This window comes from Gymnoscopelus microlampas, assembly GCF_963454915.1.
Source record: "Gymnoscopelus microlampas genome assembly, chromosome: 1".
Taxonomy (NCBI): domain Eukaryota; kingdom Metazoa; phylum Chordata; class Actinopteri; order Myctophiformes; family Myctophidae; genus Gymnoscopelus; species Gymnoscopelus microlampas.
Window position 1 is genome coordinate 39,968,435 of NC_139962.1, and position 15,022 is coordinate 39,983,456.

Consider the following 15,022-nt stretch of genomic DNA (forward strand, 5'->3'; position numbering starts at 1 on the left):
GTAAATTCTGCGATCGCATAATCGCATTTTTCTGGAGGGTCTATTATATATTTTTTGTTGCAAAAATTGACCTCCTGGGCTGGTGGCGCTATAGTAGGGCAATGTTAAAAGGGTGGTATTTGTTCCTCAAAGAGGCAATCGGACACTGCATTCATGATCTGCGCATTTTGTTCAAAACAGCCACTCGTGCAAACTTTAGATGTCAATCTTAGCCAATCAGGATGGAATATGAAAAATATAACAGATCCGTCTTGATCACATGACTATAGAAATCATGTGTACCGATTTACGTGAAATTTGGATACATTTTGAAGGAGTAAACTAAAAAACATTGTTTTACATCATAAGTCGGCCTCCTGGTGGCACTATAAAAGGCAAATGTGAAAAATGCAGGTTAAAGGTTTTTCCTTGGCCTCTAGGGAGTGTGCATATAAGTTTTACACAGATCGGTGCAGTTATAGGTAAAAACACGAATTGGCCTGTTATAGCGCCACATGAGGCTGATTTGAAAATGTTCAGGTGGCATTTCTTCCTCGGCCTAGTGGGAATGTGCGTGTAAAATTTCCCGGAAATCGCACACTGTGTTCATTATTTGAGGCATTTTGTTGAAAACGAAGCACTCCTGCAAACTTTGGAAGCCAATCTTAGCCAATCAGCATGGAATATGAAAATTTTGAAAGACCGGTTTCGTTTAATGACTATAGAGATACTGTGTACCGATTTGCGTGATGTTTGGACAAAATCTGTAGGAGTGCTGTCAATAATTTGTTTAGCAAAAATTGGCCTCCTGGTGGCGCTATAACAGGCCCATGTGAAACATTTGGGGCAGAGGTTCAGCTTTGGCATCCAGGGTGTGTGTGTGCACAATTCTGCTGTGATCAAGGCAACAGTGCCGGAGATTAGCTGTTCACAGAGGTACACACAAACGGACAGGGTGCAAATGTGTAATCATGGCCATGCCTTTCGGCCTGGCGGTGACAATTATTGTCTACAGAACCTGTCATGTGGTTGCATTGACTTTACATTAGGATATGTGAAATCAGGTGGACATGATCATACCACACACACTTATAGGCGCAAGGCGCAATCGACATTATTGTTTAATATGATTTAAAATATTTGAGAGATATTTGCATATATAGGCCTACATGCTGCTGCTGGAGTAAGGCTATTCCGTCAGATAAGGGCTCTAGATATGTTTGATGGGGCGGAGTTGGGCTCTATCCTCAACTGCTCTGTGTTGAGGGAGGAACTCCACACATTCTTATAAAACCCACTGGATGAGCTGACATTGTTCAGTAGACCGATCACTAACACACGCTCACACACACACGCACACACACACTGGTAGTGGACTGTATACCCGTCATTTATAATACAGACTGGTAGTGGACTGTCCACCCGTCATTTAGAATGGCCCACAACGGAACTACAGAGAACGGGGTGACCACCGAGGGGACCCCGCATGTTCTGCCTTTACCCCAGCCTGTCAAAGTCCAGGAGATCAAGAACACCAAGGTAAAAGGGAATATTTATTACATTATTTTCTTTTTGTGGTTCCCTCAATGTGAAGGCATGCATGATTTCCCATTTCCATCTATGGCACGTCCCATGAACTAATTAAGATGAAACTGTTACATTATTAATGTGCAAAAATAAAAAATAAAAAAAGAAACAAAGTTAAAACAATAAATAAACAAAGGAAAAATATCGTGTTTTTATAATTACAGCCAGTGCCACCATTTATACATCATTCCTCACATTTCTGCAGCTTAACTACTCTAACAGCAGGTGGCTCTGCATGTCAAAATTAATTCGTATAGGCTGTCTTCACTTGGGAAATGCCAACACACTCACATCATTACAATAGGCATTATAGGAAGTATAATTTGCCTACGTGTTTACTTTATTTAATCATATGGTATAGGCTGTATTGCCAGTAAAACATGATTCCCCCTTTCCTGCAGATATTTATCAACAACGAATGGCACGCATCCATCAAAGGAAAGACGTTTCCAACGTTTAATCCAGCAACAGGTGTCAAAATCTGTGATGTAGAGGAAGCGGACAAAGTAGGTTGGTTACACATGGGCCTACAGCACTGGTTGGTTCCCTACTTACTTTTTCGCTCGAGACCCAAAAGACAATTGTGAGCTTGTAGATCTGCTATTTTCAATAGGCTACAGCTTAAAAGTTTCTGTCTTTTTTTCAAATATGAAGTTATTTTGAAAAACGTTTGAAATTCTTGTAATTTCCGAAAAGTTTTGCTTTCACTTTTTTTTTTAAATGTATTGTTAAAATTGTTATTTCATGGGTCACGATATATAGGCTACTCCACCCATAAAAATCTGTCTGCGACCCACAAATGGGTCCCGAACCAGTGTTTGGGAAACACTGGCCTACTCTATGGTTGATCTAGCTTGGAAACCAACGCTCTATAACATTTATGCTTCGTCGCACGGCCGTGTTGCTCGTCGAAAATAACCGATATCCAATTAAATAAGTTGTGTCCAGTGAGCGAGTATGTGGTCGTTTTTTTTGACGTTGAAACCCACAATTCAAACCTAATTATTAGGCCATATTTACTGTTGTGTTTCGTGTCCACAGGCAGATGTTGACTTGGCGGTGGAGGCAGCCAGGGCTGCGGGGCAGAGAGGCTCGCCCTGGCGCAGGATGGACGTGTCCAGCCGCGGCAGACTGCTGCACAAACTGGCCGACCTGATCGAGAGGGACCGGGTACTTCTAGCGGTATGAGACATTTCTTACTACAGGTTTTATAAAGCTATTAGGTTGGGGTCAGTGTTGGAAAAAGTACTTTTTTTTTACTTAAGTAAAAGTATCAATACCACAATGTGAAATTACTGTGTAAACTCCACAATTCAAAATTTACTTGAGTAAAAGTGCAAAAGTATTGGCATCAAAATGTTAAGTAGCCCACCAAAAGTAAAAGTACTCATTGTACAGCATGTCCCATTTCACAAGTTAAAGATGTATAACAATCTTTTGAAAATAGCAGATACAAGCTCACAATGCGTTGTGATGCGACACAAACAAGTACAATATTTTGCCTCTGAGATGTAGTGGAGTAGAGTACTTGAGTAAATGTACTTAGTTACTTTACACCGGTTGGGGTTGGATCTGGTTCACTCAAAATGAGCTTTTAGTAGTAGTAAGTGTGTGTGTGTGTGTGTGCGTGCGTGCGTGCGTGCGTGCGTGCGTGCGTGCGTGTATTCAGTAGGCATAGCCTAGTGTAGCCTAATATCTTGCCTTACTCAACTTTGCTTATAAAATAATTTGCATAGAGCACTTATTGTGTTGATATCAACTTGTTATGCCTGATTTGTATTGGTTGCATGATGGTATTGCACACTTTAAATATCTGATCTACAAGTTTGGTGCCGTAGCGCTGCGCAACAGTTTCATATAATACCACTGTAAATCACCCTTTACATTACCACATGATGTCATGCCACCCCCCCCCTCTCTCTCTCTCTCTCTCTCTCTCTCTCTCTCTCTCTCTCTCTCTCTCTCTCTCTCGCTGCCACTAGGGATGCCTACTTGATTTTGCTTTTCTTTTTACTGTCAGATTTTGTTTGTAAGGAAACCCTCATTCCTGTGCCATTTCACTCTGTTGAACTGCCAGGTTGCATTAAGCATCAGATGTAAACGAATCCTTACAGATGCGCATGAAGTAGTATTATGAGATTGCATGTGACTTCTAATTGCAAACATGTCCTGGAGTGGTAGTGTTCAGGGGTAGGGCTAATTATACTAAAATCCCTGCTCTGTTTGGGGAAATAAATGCCAGATTTAGCTAATATAAATGCAGTAAAAAGCTATCTGTCAGGACTTCAGAGCCACAGTGTTTTGCCTCGTTTGATCTTTCCATTGTGTTTTTTAAAATTACTTCAATAAACACTGGTGGTGGTGAGGAGGGAGGGCAGGGGGGATGGGGTAGGGGGTCTGGAGAGATGTGGATATACAATGACAGAACAGATTATGTTTGACACACGTTATCTTATGATGTACATATAGTATGGGTTTCATCACAAGTTTGAGTTGATTGAAATCCAAATGTTATTCTCTTTCAGATGACGTATTTGAGTTTAGTTATTACAGCTAGCCTCATGCACTTATGTATCTGAGGTTTTATGTTCAGTTAGTTTTGCATGCATGACTATGGGTGCGTATTTTTCTACAGTACATAGGAATGGATCAACTGTATTTCACGGCCGTGGCTGATATCCCATAGCACCACCCTTGGCACCACATACTGTATGAATGGCCTCGCCAGCTATTGCAGCCATGCAGAACAGCCTGCCTTCCTCTAGACTGAGATTAATTCATCATTATTGTAATCATTATTATAATTGTTCTTCCTGGAACTGAGAATTTATGCAGTGTATTAAGTTCCTAGTATACTATGTACAGTTGTTGCACATTGTTCTACAAATGTTGTTTTGTAGCAACCAGTGGACTGGCAGACGACCTCAAGAAAGAACTGTGAAAATCAGTACACTTTCTTTATTGACAGTATATATAAATCTATACATTGCTAAATCCTGAATGTAAATCATGCTGTTAAATGGACAGTGTGCAGACAGACAGACAGACAGACAGACAGACAGACAGACAGATAATGATAATAATAATAATAATAATAATAATAATAATAATAATAATAATAATAATACATTTCTGGACAGTCAAAGATGCTTTACATAGCTGAGTTTGATCATATTGAGGGCATTGTCACTCATATCATTCTAATGAAGTGAAGTTTTGATTGGTGACATTACCTATTTTGCTCCTCTAGACCCTGGAAACCATGGACACAGGAAAACCCTTCTTACAGTCTTTCTTCATCGACCTGGACGGCAGCATCAAAACCCTGCGCTACTATGCCGGCTGGGCTGATAAGATACATGGCAAAAGTTTGCCTGTAGGTGAGTATGCACGCGCTGCCTTTAACCCTTCCTAAAAGGAAATGGAGTCACTGTTGCTCATGTAGGTGGTGTTTACAAAGAAAGGTCTGTGTTCTTCTCCTATGTGACATGCACAATGATTCCTAATGGACGTCCCCCCCGGTGCTTTTATTAGCCCACTTATTCAGTAGCGCTGCAAGGAAGCAAGTTAATTAGAGCTGAAGTCACCATCAGTCGGTGGATTGTCCACAGCCATGGGTGGCATCTCATCCAGCCTCTTAACACAACGCAACATTCCCCCCATCAGCCATCGGACCCATCCCGCGTCTCTGCAGCCACTGCAGGACGTTGGATAGACAAAACACGCTCCCCTCTTTCCTCTCGATTAGATTCCAATAGAGCGCTGAGAGACGAAAGGCCGCCGAGGACAAAGAAAGAGGAAGAGGCTGAGATGGTAATCAGTGAGGTGCGACCGTCTATAGGGATTAGCCCACAATCAGACACTCCACATCAGTGCTTGTTCAATGCCTCTGAGGCCCGTGCCACTATCTGTCAGGAGCCACAAGGCAGCCAGTAATCCCAAGCTTTTATACTATATACTAGCAACATTAGTAACATTATTTTTTTTCCTTTTCTCATGTTCAGATCGTTGAGGTGATTTAAGTGTCATGTCGAGGATACAGCTTGGCTGTAGGCATAACTCAATCAGAGGGAATATGTGTGAGTAACTTTGAAAATAAAATAACTTTTGAAAATAAGTTTCCAAGCCCGCCAAAGCTTGGCCAGAGGCTGTCTACCTGACCCTCCGTGGCGTGCGTGCGTGCGTGCGTGCGCACGTAACGAGAGCAATTCCCGCAACCTACAGTATGTTTTGTGTGGGATGTTCCATGTCCACTCCTCGCTATGTAAATGTAACCTTTGATAAGCTGCATGGCGTGGGCTCACCCACTAACAGGAAGATGAAAAGAGTTGGGGATGAGCATTGTGACGAGGGAGTCACCCTGTCTGCGATCACCCTCACATTCTGCCGCCACAGGAAACTGGAGAAGGTCACAGTGTAGTGCGAGAGGTCATATTTAACCAATTATCATATTTGCCCTTGACTTGACACATCTGTATACTAGTAAGGACCGTCTAAAACTGTCACATATGTGGGCCTCGCCGGTACAGGTGACCAGATAGTAGAACAATACTGTAATCGCAACATCCCCGATTCTGGCTGCAAAAAACCTGTGTTGCATTTCCCCCCTTGCTCTCTCTCAAGTTCCTCTCTCTCTCTCTCTACACACCATCCTGTCTAAAAAAGCGTATGTAAGTATGATAATCTTTAAAAATGTCACATATAGTGACGAAGGCAAACTGCAGGAGTGTGAGAGTCGATTTACCCCACACATCAAAGAAGAATGAGAGCTGTGTGTTCATGCTGTCTACTGGTTTACAGTGGGATGCAGATCAGAGGTATTGCAGTGTAGAGAAAGAGGCATGGTTAAACCAATTCACTGTGCCCCAATTATAAAAGGGAGGGGGGGGGGTACAGGGGGGTGTTTAATTGCCCCTTCATTCCAAAAAGGTTAAGGGACACATTTCTACATAAACAGTAGGCCTAATAGTCCAGGACTAGAGTGTCCTGAATCAGAGATGAAGGCAGCCACACGCACGCACGCACGCACGCACGCACGCACGCACGCACGCACGCACGCACGCACGCACGCACGCACGCACGCACGCACGCACACACACACACACACACACACACACACACACACACACACACACACACACACACAAACATACACACAACAATGTTTTTAGTATGTTAAAAATTGGAACATGTTGTTTGTCTGTCATCTATGTGAGTGCTGTGCAGAATGGTAACTTATATTAACCAAGATTAAAATGTAGTATTAGCTTAGAAATATAAAAGGAATTATATACACAGAACATGTTATATACACAGAAAATGAATATACAGTTATACGTCACACGCACAAAACAGACAAAATCAAGTAAGTGTTTTTGTTGCTTGTCCTTTTCTACAGATGATAGTGTTATGTGTTTCACTAAGCATGAGCCTGTTGGCGTATGTGGAGCCATCATTCCAGTAAGTAAAAAAGGGATCTGTTTTTAATCTATGAGTAATAATGTTTTCATATTACTTTGGCATAGTGTGAAAAAGGCTTAACTCAGAGTGGAGACAATTACATATAAACATTTCAGGACGTGTGTGTGTGTGTGTGTGTGTGTGTGTGTGTGTGTGTGTGTGTGTGTGTGTGTGTGTGTGTGTGTGTGTGTGTGTGTGTGTGTGTGTGTGTGTGTGTGTGTGTGTGTGTGTGTGTGTGTTGTGCGTGTGCTTATTTTGTCTGTTCTTACAGAAGAGGGAATAGGTTCTCTTTTCATGTTGTCCAAGAATAGACTATTTGCTTCAGTGGTCCATTTTAATGGCATAAAGAAAGAGACCATTGCATAATGTTCAGTAAATCATTAATAACCCTCCAAATCCAAATCAATGGTACAGTATGTGACTTGTCCTGCCAAAATGATAGGCCTGTATGTGCAAATAACATAACTCTTCACTATGGTATAAGACTGGTCTGGCATGCATGCAGTGCTTAATACAATTAATAGCTATTATGCATGCCTTTTTGTCACTATATCTGGCTACTCATTGTAATTGGATCTTCAAATGTAAGTCATTTTAATTCTTAAAATAAATGGCCCAATCATTTTCATGTATCATCATAGGTTTTCTGGGAAGCATATTCAGGCCTAATTGGAACCATTGTACACTTGGTTTCATGAGAAGCCTTTAACATAAATTGTGTTAGCAAGGCAGCTGAACTTAATTCAAAAGCCCAGGCTCAATGTGGAAGCGAAATGAAAACCCTGGTGAATGTACCAGAAACCCAAGCTAAATCTTAGCCCTCCCTAACAAGACCTACTCTCTCCTAATCCCTCAAAGTGTACTCTTACACGAACACATCGCTAGAATGCTTTGTTAGTTGGATATACTTTCACACATTGGAATATATGTTTTTCTTTCTTTTTTTCTTTTGATAATAACTTCATCAGATTTAGGGTGGGGCAGTGTTTAGTCTTGTGTTGTATCACATTGCACTTTGTCACAGACGACCCAGACACGAGAGAGTATAATTCCTACATCTTGACAGAATACGGCCATTCAGCTTTATCTATTGTGCATGAGCCTATATCTTCTAATGTTGCTTTGGCAACAAAGGAACAAAACGGCTGTTGTTTGACATGGGAGATTATATCATAAAAGTGAAATTTATACTGAAGGACGTTGTGTAATTACTAAAAGTACTACTGGCAGACACACAGCATGAGTCATTGTCAAAGGAAAACAGGAAACCTTTCTCTCTGCCCGAGATCCCAAACTCCCTTAATGGTGATGACTGTATCCAAAGTGCTATAAAAGTTAACAATGCCTAAACAGTAAACATACACCGTTCACATATATTGCTGTCTAATTTGTGTTTGAGTGCCGGATTATGTGTTCATTTGTTTCCAACTTGGAAAATAAATGAGCTCTTTTTGTAAAGGGTGTTCACTTTGAATCATCGCTTGTTGCAATGATTGAGTCTGCTCAACATCTTACATTAGAAACCGCTGTGAAAGAATCTGTCTGGAACGTCGTCAAAGTGACAGAAGGGGAGTTAGAATGCTCTCTATTTGCTAAATGGTGGTGTGAATTGAACTCTGATAATGTAAAGATGGACACAAATTGACCCTTATGGACCTTGCAGGTATATTTTAGAGTTTACCGTGATAATTGCACAGTATTGATTAAGCTGATGTGTACAGCTGAAGGTATATTAACTTTGTGTGTACGATGCACTGTATTTGCTCTTTACACTAGTGGAACTTTCCCCTACTGATGTTCACGTGGAAGATAGCACCAGCCCTGAGCTGTGGAAACACTGTGGTCATCAAGCCAGCAGAGCAGACGCCTCTCACGGCCTTACACGTTGGTGCTCTCATCAAAGAGGTCAGACGTTAAGTCCTGTGTGCAGATGCTATGTGCAGAGAGAGTATGAATGATCCAAGCCGGAGGCTGAGGGACGTTAGATTTTAAACTATCAGGGTTTCACTGACAGCCCATTAGTCCAAAAGAATCTGGGTTTATGCCCAGGTCTTATGTGATTAGACTGCTTCCCTTTTATCATGTTTTAGTAATGATTATTCCGAGTAAGGAGCCACTCTGCTCCTAATCACTAACATGCCTTCTGGGTTGCCATGTCAGGCGGGATTCCCCCCTGGAGTGGTGAACATTGTGCCAGGGTTCGGCCCCTCAGCCGGAGCAGCCATTGCCAGCCATATGGGCATCAACAAAGTGGCTTTCACTGGCTCTACAGAGGTATGGATGACAATGTACTACTGGCACCACAGTGTCATATGTTTACAATTGAATGTGAAGTGGATCTTCATATCTAATAAGAATTCAGCAGTTTGAATAAGGTTTTGTCAAAGTTTATTTATTATGTGGCTGTAGAATCTCGTAATGTTGTTCCTGTGATTGATGTCTGGAGTATTTAGTTTTCCAGTAGAAATTATGTACTGAGATGAATATTTTACTCTGGGTAACAATTTCACTTTCTTGTCTCAGTTTGTATATTAAAATGTAAAACTGTGAAATACAACTATTGTATATAGAAAGGCACATAAATAAAATAGTTTATCAATTGTATTATAATATATACTACTAAATCAGATTTAAAAAACCTTTCATTCATTTTCTGTCACTGACAACAGCATTTTATTAAACCTATTATTATTATTATTATTATGTATATTATGTATATTATGTTCACATAACTGGACATAACACTATACTTTAAAATGTGGTATTATGATCTCTGCACTGCAGTGATACAGTAATTTTTCATATGAACAGACACATGTTTTCAATAAGTCTCACATCCCTGCAACTGATACTGATCTTCTCCATCTCTTTTATTAGGGACATGCAAATGAGTATCATATATGACACGTTGATTCATGACTTCCGGCCTGTACTGTATGTGTCCTGCTGTCTGCTTGTGCTCAGGTCGGCCAGCTGATCAAAGAGACAGCAGCCAAAAGTAATCTGAAAAGAGTGACTCTGGAGCTGGGAGGGAAGAACCCATGCATTGTCTTTGCTGACTCAGACTGTAAGTGATGTGGTTTTGGTCTCTGTCTCTCTAAAAGCAACAATGGAGACATCCAACAAAGGAGATGTGAGTGTGTGTGTGTGTGCACGTGTGCGCGTGTGCGCGTGCGTGCTTGCGTGCGTGCGTGCGTGCGTGCGTACGTGCGTGGGTGCGTGCGTGCGTGCGTCAGAGAGAAAGAGAGATGCATTTACACACTACAGTAAATGTACAGTATGTTGGTAGACTAAAGACTACGATAATGTGATTATTTTTGTATATTATGTTTGCCATTGTGAGTCATCAGTATTAGTATACTGAAACTTCATAATAGCTAGTTTTAGGTTTTTCCACACAGTTTGTTCAAGAGAGACAAACAGAAACCACATTTTAAAGATAAAGAATTTAAAAAAATATATTTGTCCCTTTCACTTGCAGCAGATTTGCAGCATAGTTTCAGACAGTGGAAAGTACACACACAGTAAAGAAAACATGACCTCTTTGGTGGAGGTAATAAACACATAAAACAGTTAAAAACACATAAAACGATACTAAACACATAAAGCTAAGTAATCAGCCGTTCTGCTTAAAAGGGCTGCTGTGCAATAAACTAATTATAGTTAAATAAAAACCCAACAATTTGTCAACTGTCACCACTATCACCTCCACCTTGCTGCATTTAATAGGGTGATAGCTATGGTAATGGAGGAGTGCTTGTGGTGATTTGTGGACCATAGCTGAAGCCCGTCTGGGAAGCGCAAGGTCCCAAGTTCGATTCCGGGCGATGTGTCCCTGAGCAAGACACTTAACCCTTGACTCCCCCCTCCCCCCGCTCTCCTCTGTGGGCAGCACTCAATTATTATTATATATTTTATGTATCAAAATAAGTGCTATAAGGCACTGGTTTGTAAAAATACAAATAAAACAGCTTGAAGACCATCATTTTGAACTTTTGGATAACTTCCGTTTATGACCAATCTCCTCATGATGGATACATTTATTTCTGTTATGTGGATGCAGTGCAGTTGGCTGTTGAGGAGACCCAGAAAGGGTCCTTCTACAACCAGGGTCAATGCTGCACCGCTGCCTCCCGCGTGTTTGTGGAAGAGAGCATCTATGAGGAGTTTGTCCGTCGCAGTGTAGAGAGCGCCAAGAGTATCGTCATAGGAGATCCACTGGACCCAAGGACAACACACGGACCTCAGGTACGTCGAAACTACTGTACAGCACAGTAAGATAGCACTGGAAGAGACATTCAGCTTTGATTCTGAAATACATTATTATAATAAATGATATTAATTTAATAAATTATAGATGGCATCCTCTATGGTTTGGAGCAGTGTTGTAATATATATCCCTTCCGCCAGTGTTATTATAATATATCCTTGTATTGATTTCTGAAACAAATCAAATTATAGTTTGAATCTAGCTTTTTCTTTTTTAATATCAATGCATTGCTGTGTTTTTCAAATTTAGATATTTCCCCAAAACAATAAAAGAAAAAGAAAAAATCAATAATGATGAAAATAGCAGCAGATCTACAAGCTCACAATGTGTCGCATCATAACAGGTTGTGATCCTGTGGATCTGCTATTTTCAGGTCTAGGTGAGACATGACCTTTGACACGATCCTATTTATGGTTTGACACAAATTTTGACCTGAAGGTCAAGTTTCAATTTATCCCCTGAGGAAGCAGTCAGGCTCTATTAGCTCGATGGTAAAAATGCCAGCACTTGCGCAGGAGACCCAGGTTCAAATCCGGGGTAGAAGAGGAAAGTTACATATAGTGCAGCTTTAAAGCTCTATATTCTGATAGTAATCGTTGCAATAGAATGTTTGGTCAATAACAGGGGTCTCCCCGTCTGTCCAGCTCTTTAATATACAGAAAATATATCTTCAGGTGGGTCACTAATTTAATCGAATCAGGAGAGAGAACCCATTTATCAGCTTCAATTTTATTGTGTTTCAATTCCAATTTTGTCTCCTAATTGTTTGGGGTTCATCACTTCCAATTTCACTTGTTTCCTGGCTGTATCCTGTAGGAGTTCTCTCTCCTGATTGGATTAAATTGATATTTTCTAGACCTAAACATTTATTTTCAGTTTACTAAAGAGATGGAGAGACAGGGAGACCCTGTTAACACTCTATAGCAATGATTACTATGGGGGTATAGAGCTATTTAACACAAATCCTAAACCCCCTCTTACACACCCACTTTTGAAGTCCTTCTTCCCACCCTTGCCCACTGAAAGTGTCTGTGTGTCTTTGTGTGTTGCTTCCAGATTGACCGGCAGCAGTTTGATAAAATCATGGAGCTGATTGAGAGTGGGAAGAAGGAGGGAGCCAGGCTGGAGTGTGGAGGGGTGGCCCTGGATGAAACTGGCCTGTTCCTCCAGCCTACTGTCTTCACTGGGGTCAAAGACCACATGCGCATTGCCAAGGAGGAGGTGCAGATATACAACATCCAGCTTCATTCATGAAATTCATTTAGTCACAGGAGTAGTAGAGTGATAATGGTGCACAAGACTGACACCCTGTGGATGTCTGGTTGAATTACACATTGTGTTTGCCCCTGTGGTTTGCCCAAATATTTTTTATTTTCCAAATAAAATATTGATAAATACATAAATTACAAACACACACACGCACGCACGCACGCACGCACGCGCGCGCACGCACGCACGCACGCACGCACGCACGCACGCACGCACGCACACACACACACACACACACACACACACACACACACACACACACACACACACACACACACACACTTGAATTGTTGATTCAATTTAAAAAATAATAATGTTTCCCTTCTGTATTACGTTCTTGTACATTTGTAGATCTTTGGCCCGGTGCAGTGTATATTTAGCTTTAAAAGCCAGCAGGAGGCGATAGACAGGGCCAACAGCACTGAGTATGGACTTGTGGCAGCAGTGTTCACTAGAAGTATGGACCGGGCTCTATCTGTCTCTGCTGCCCTGGACACAGGCACTGTCTGGTAAGATACTCCTACTCACCATCCATCCTCTCCTAAGTCCTAACCACTTACTTAGTGGTGATGGTGATTTATACTTAATTGTGTGCCGGTCGATTGATAAGCTCACCACGCATCTCAGCGCAATGTGAGCTTGTAAATTGGCTATAAACCAGGTATAAACCAAGTATAAATCAGGCATTACATGGTTATTATCTTGGCTCACTCACTGAAATACTTTCCTAACTCCACTGCTACATCCCACGCAGAGGTGGACGAAGTACTCGACCCCCGTACTTTAAGAGTACAGATACTCCTGGTCAAATTTACTCCACTACAAGTAAAAGTAGCTCAGTCAAAATGTTACTCAAGTAAGAATAAAAAAAAGTCATTGCTTTTAAATATACTTAAGTATTCAAAAGTACATGCTTTGATAAATACTTAAAGTACAAGTAAAAGTAAAAGTGAAGTACATTTCTTAATTTATATATTTTATATCAATGAATTGCTGTAATGTTTTCACAATGAATTTATAGGACCTTGTAACTCTTGTTTCAGAGAAGTACTGTAACTCTCTGTAACCACCTGCACTGCATGCACTGATGTGCTTGATTGTAGAACCACTGCGTTATACAAAGCTTGCAGAAACACCTATAAAAACATAGAAAATACTGAGCAACCAGAACTAAATAATTTGACTCCTATACACCCATACAAGATGTAACAAAGAGGAGAGCGAGGGGGAGAAGCCAGAAACACGGCTAGTGTGAGAGCAGACGTGTGGCCAATTGCATTTTAGGGAAGAAAAAAAACACCAATGCAACTAGTCACAACTCCTTGCAACAAAACCGTTTTAAGGTCAACTGCACCAATGCAACTCCTTGCAACTGCCATTGGGGATAATGGTTGCAAGTAGTTGCAAGTAGTTACATGTTGCAAGGAGTTGCATGGTGAATCATTGGTGTGGAGTGGGCTTAAAAGTACTCAGTACTTCTACAGACTTCCTAGTAATGTACTCATAAAAGTAAAATATTTGTCTTGGAAATTTACTCAAGTAAGAGTAATAAGTATAAAAAAATATAATACTCAAGTAAAGTGCAGATCCTTAGAATCTACTTAAGTACAGTACTCAAGTACATTTACTCTGTTACTGTCCACCACTGCCCCACCACGGCCCCATGATCCACAGCGTAATGCTGGAACGTTCATTTGTGGCTTGTAGTTATGAAAACAGACCACAAGGTGGCACTAGTGGGTCTTACAGACAAAGATTCTCTGTTTGAGCTGGAAAAGTGGGAGATGAAGAATCTGTGTGGACTGGAGTGACATAAAGTGGCAACACATGCATGTGATGTGCTTCTGCTTAGCTACCCATACTATACTACACTTTAACCAACATGGTTTTATATAATCGCCAATGTTTAACTTTTAGACTGTGGCCCACAAGTGCCTGAGGATTGGTCTTAGGTGAAAAGTGAACTCATTCTCTCCCTTTCTCTCTATACTTGTCTCATTCTCTCTCTCTCTCTCTCTCTCTCTCTCTCTCTCTCTCTCTCTCACTCTCTCTCTCTCTCTCTCTCTCTTTGTCTTTTTTCTTTTTTCTTTTCAAGGGTAAACTGTTACAATGCCCTCCACGCCCAGGCCCCGTTCGGAGGTTACAAAATGTCCGGTAATGGACGAGAACTGTAAGATCATTCACCACCTCTCCTTATCCACACTGTTCATTATTATTTGAATTATACGACAATCTGCTTGTTTCTCATCTTCACTCTTCAAAATGTTTATGCCTCTGTTTTTCCTCAGTGGTGAATACGCCCTGGCAGAATACACTGAGGTGAAAGCAGTGACCATTAAACTGAGTGAGACCCTGTGAGACCACACATCGTCCACACACAGCTGAGCACCGCCCCCCCCACCCCCCCGCCTTCTCATCATGGACCACATCGCAGTACTCCCCTCCTTCACCCTGTCT

The 15,022-nt window shown here is 41.2% G+C and overlaps 1 protein-coding gene across 1 annotated transcript; it reads left to right on the plus strand.

The window, feature by feature from the left end:
• The first annotated feature begins 1,308 nt into the window (after positions 1-1,308).
• Positions 1,309-14,953, plus strand: aldh1a3 (aldehyde dehydrogenase 1 family, member A3). Its single transcript, XM_084062394.1, has 14 exons — positions 1,309-1,361; positions 1,400-1,518; positions 1,968-2,072; positions 2,608-2,748; positions 4,817-4,946; positions 6,965-7,026; positions 8,803-8,931; positions 9,187-9,300; positions 9,991-10,093; positions 11,090-11,274; positions 12,353-12,517; positions 12,917-13,074; positions 14,661-14,735; positions 14,854-14,953. Exons 2-14 carry the CDS (start codon positions 1,414-1,416, stop codon positions 14,921-14,923), a joined length of 1,542 nt encoding a protein of 513 aa, XP_083918520.1. The 5' UTR covers positions 1,309-1,361; positions 1,400-1,413; the 3' UTR covers positions 14,924-14,953.
• The last annotated feature ends 69 nt before the right edge of the window (positions 14,954-15,022 follow it).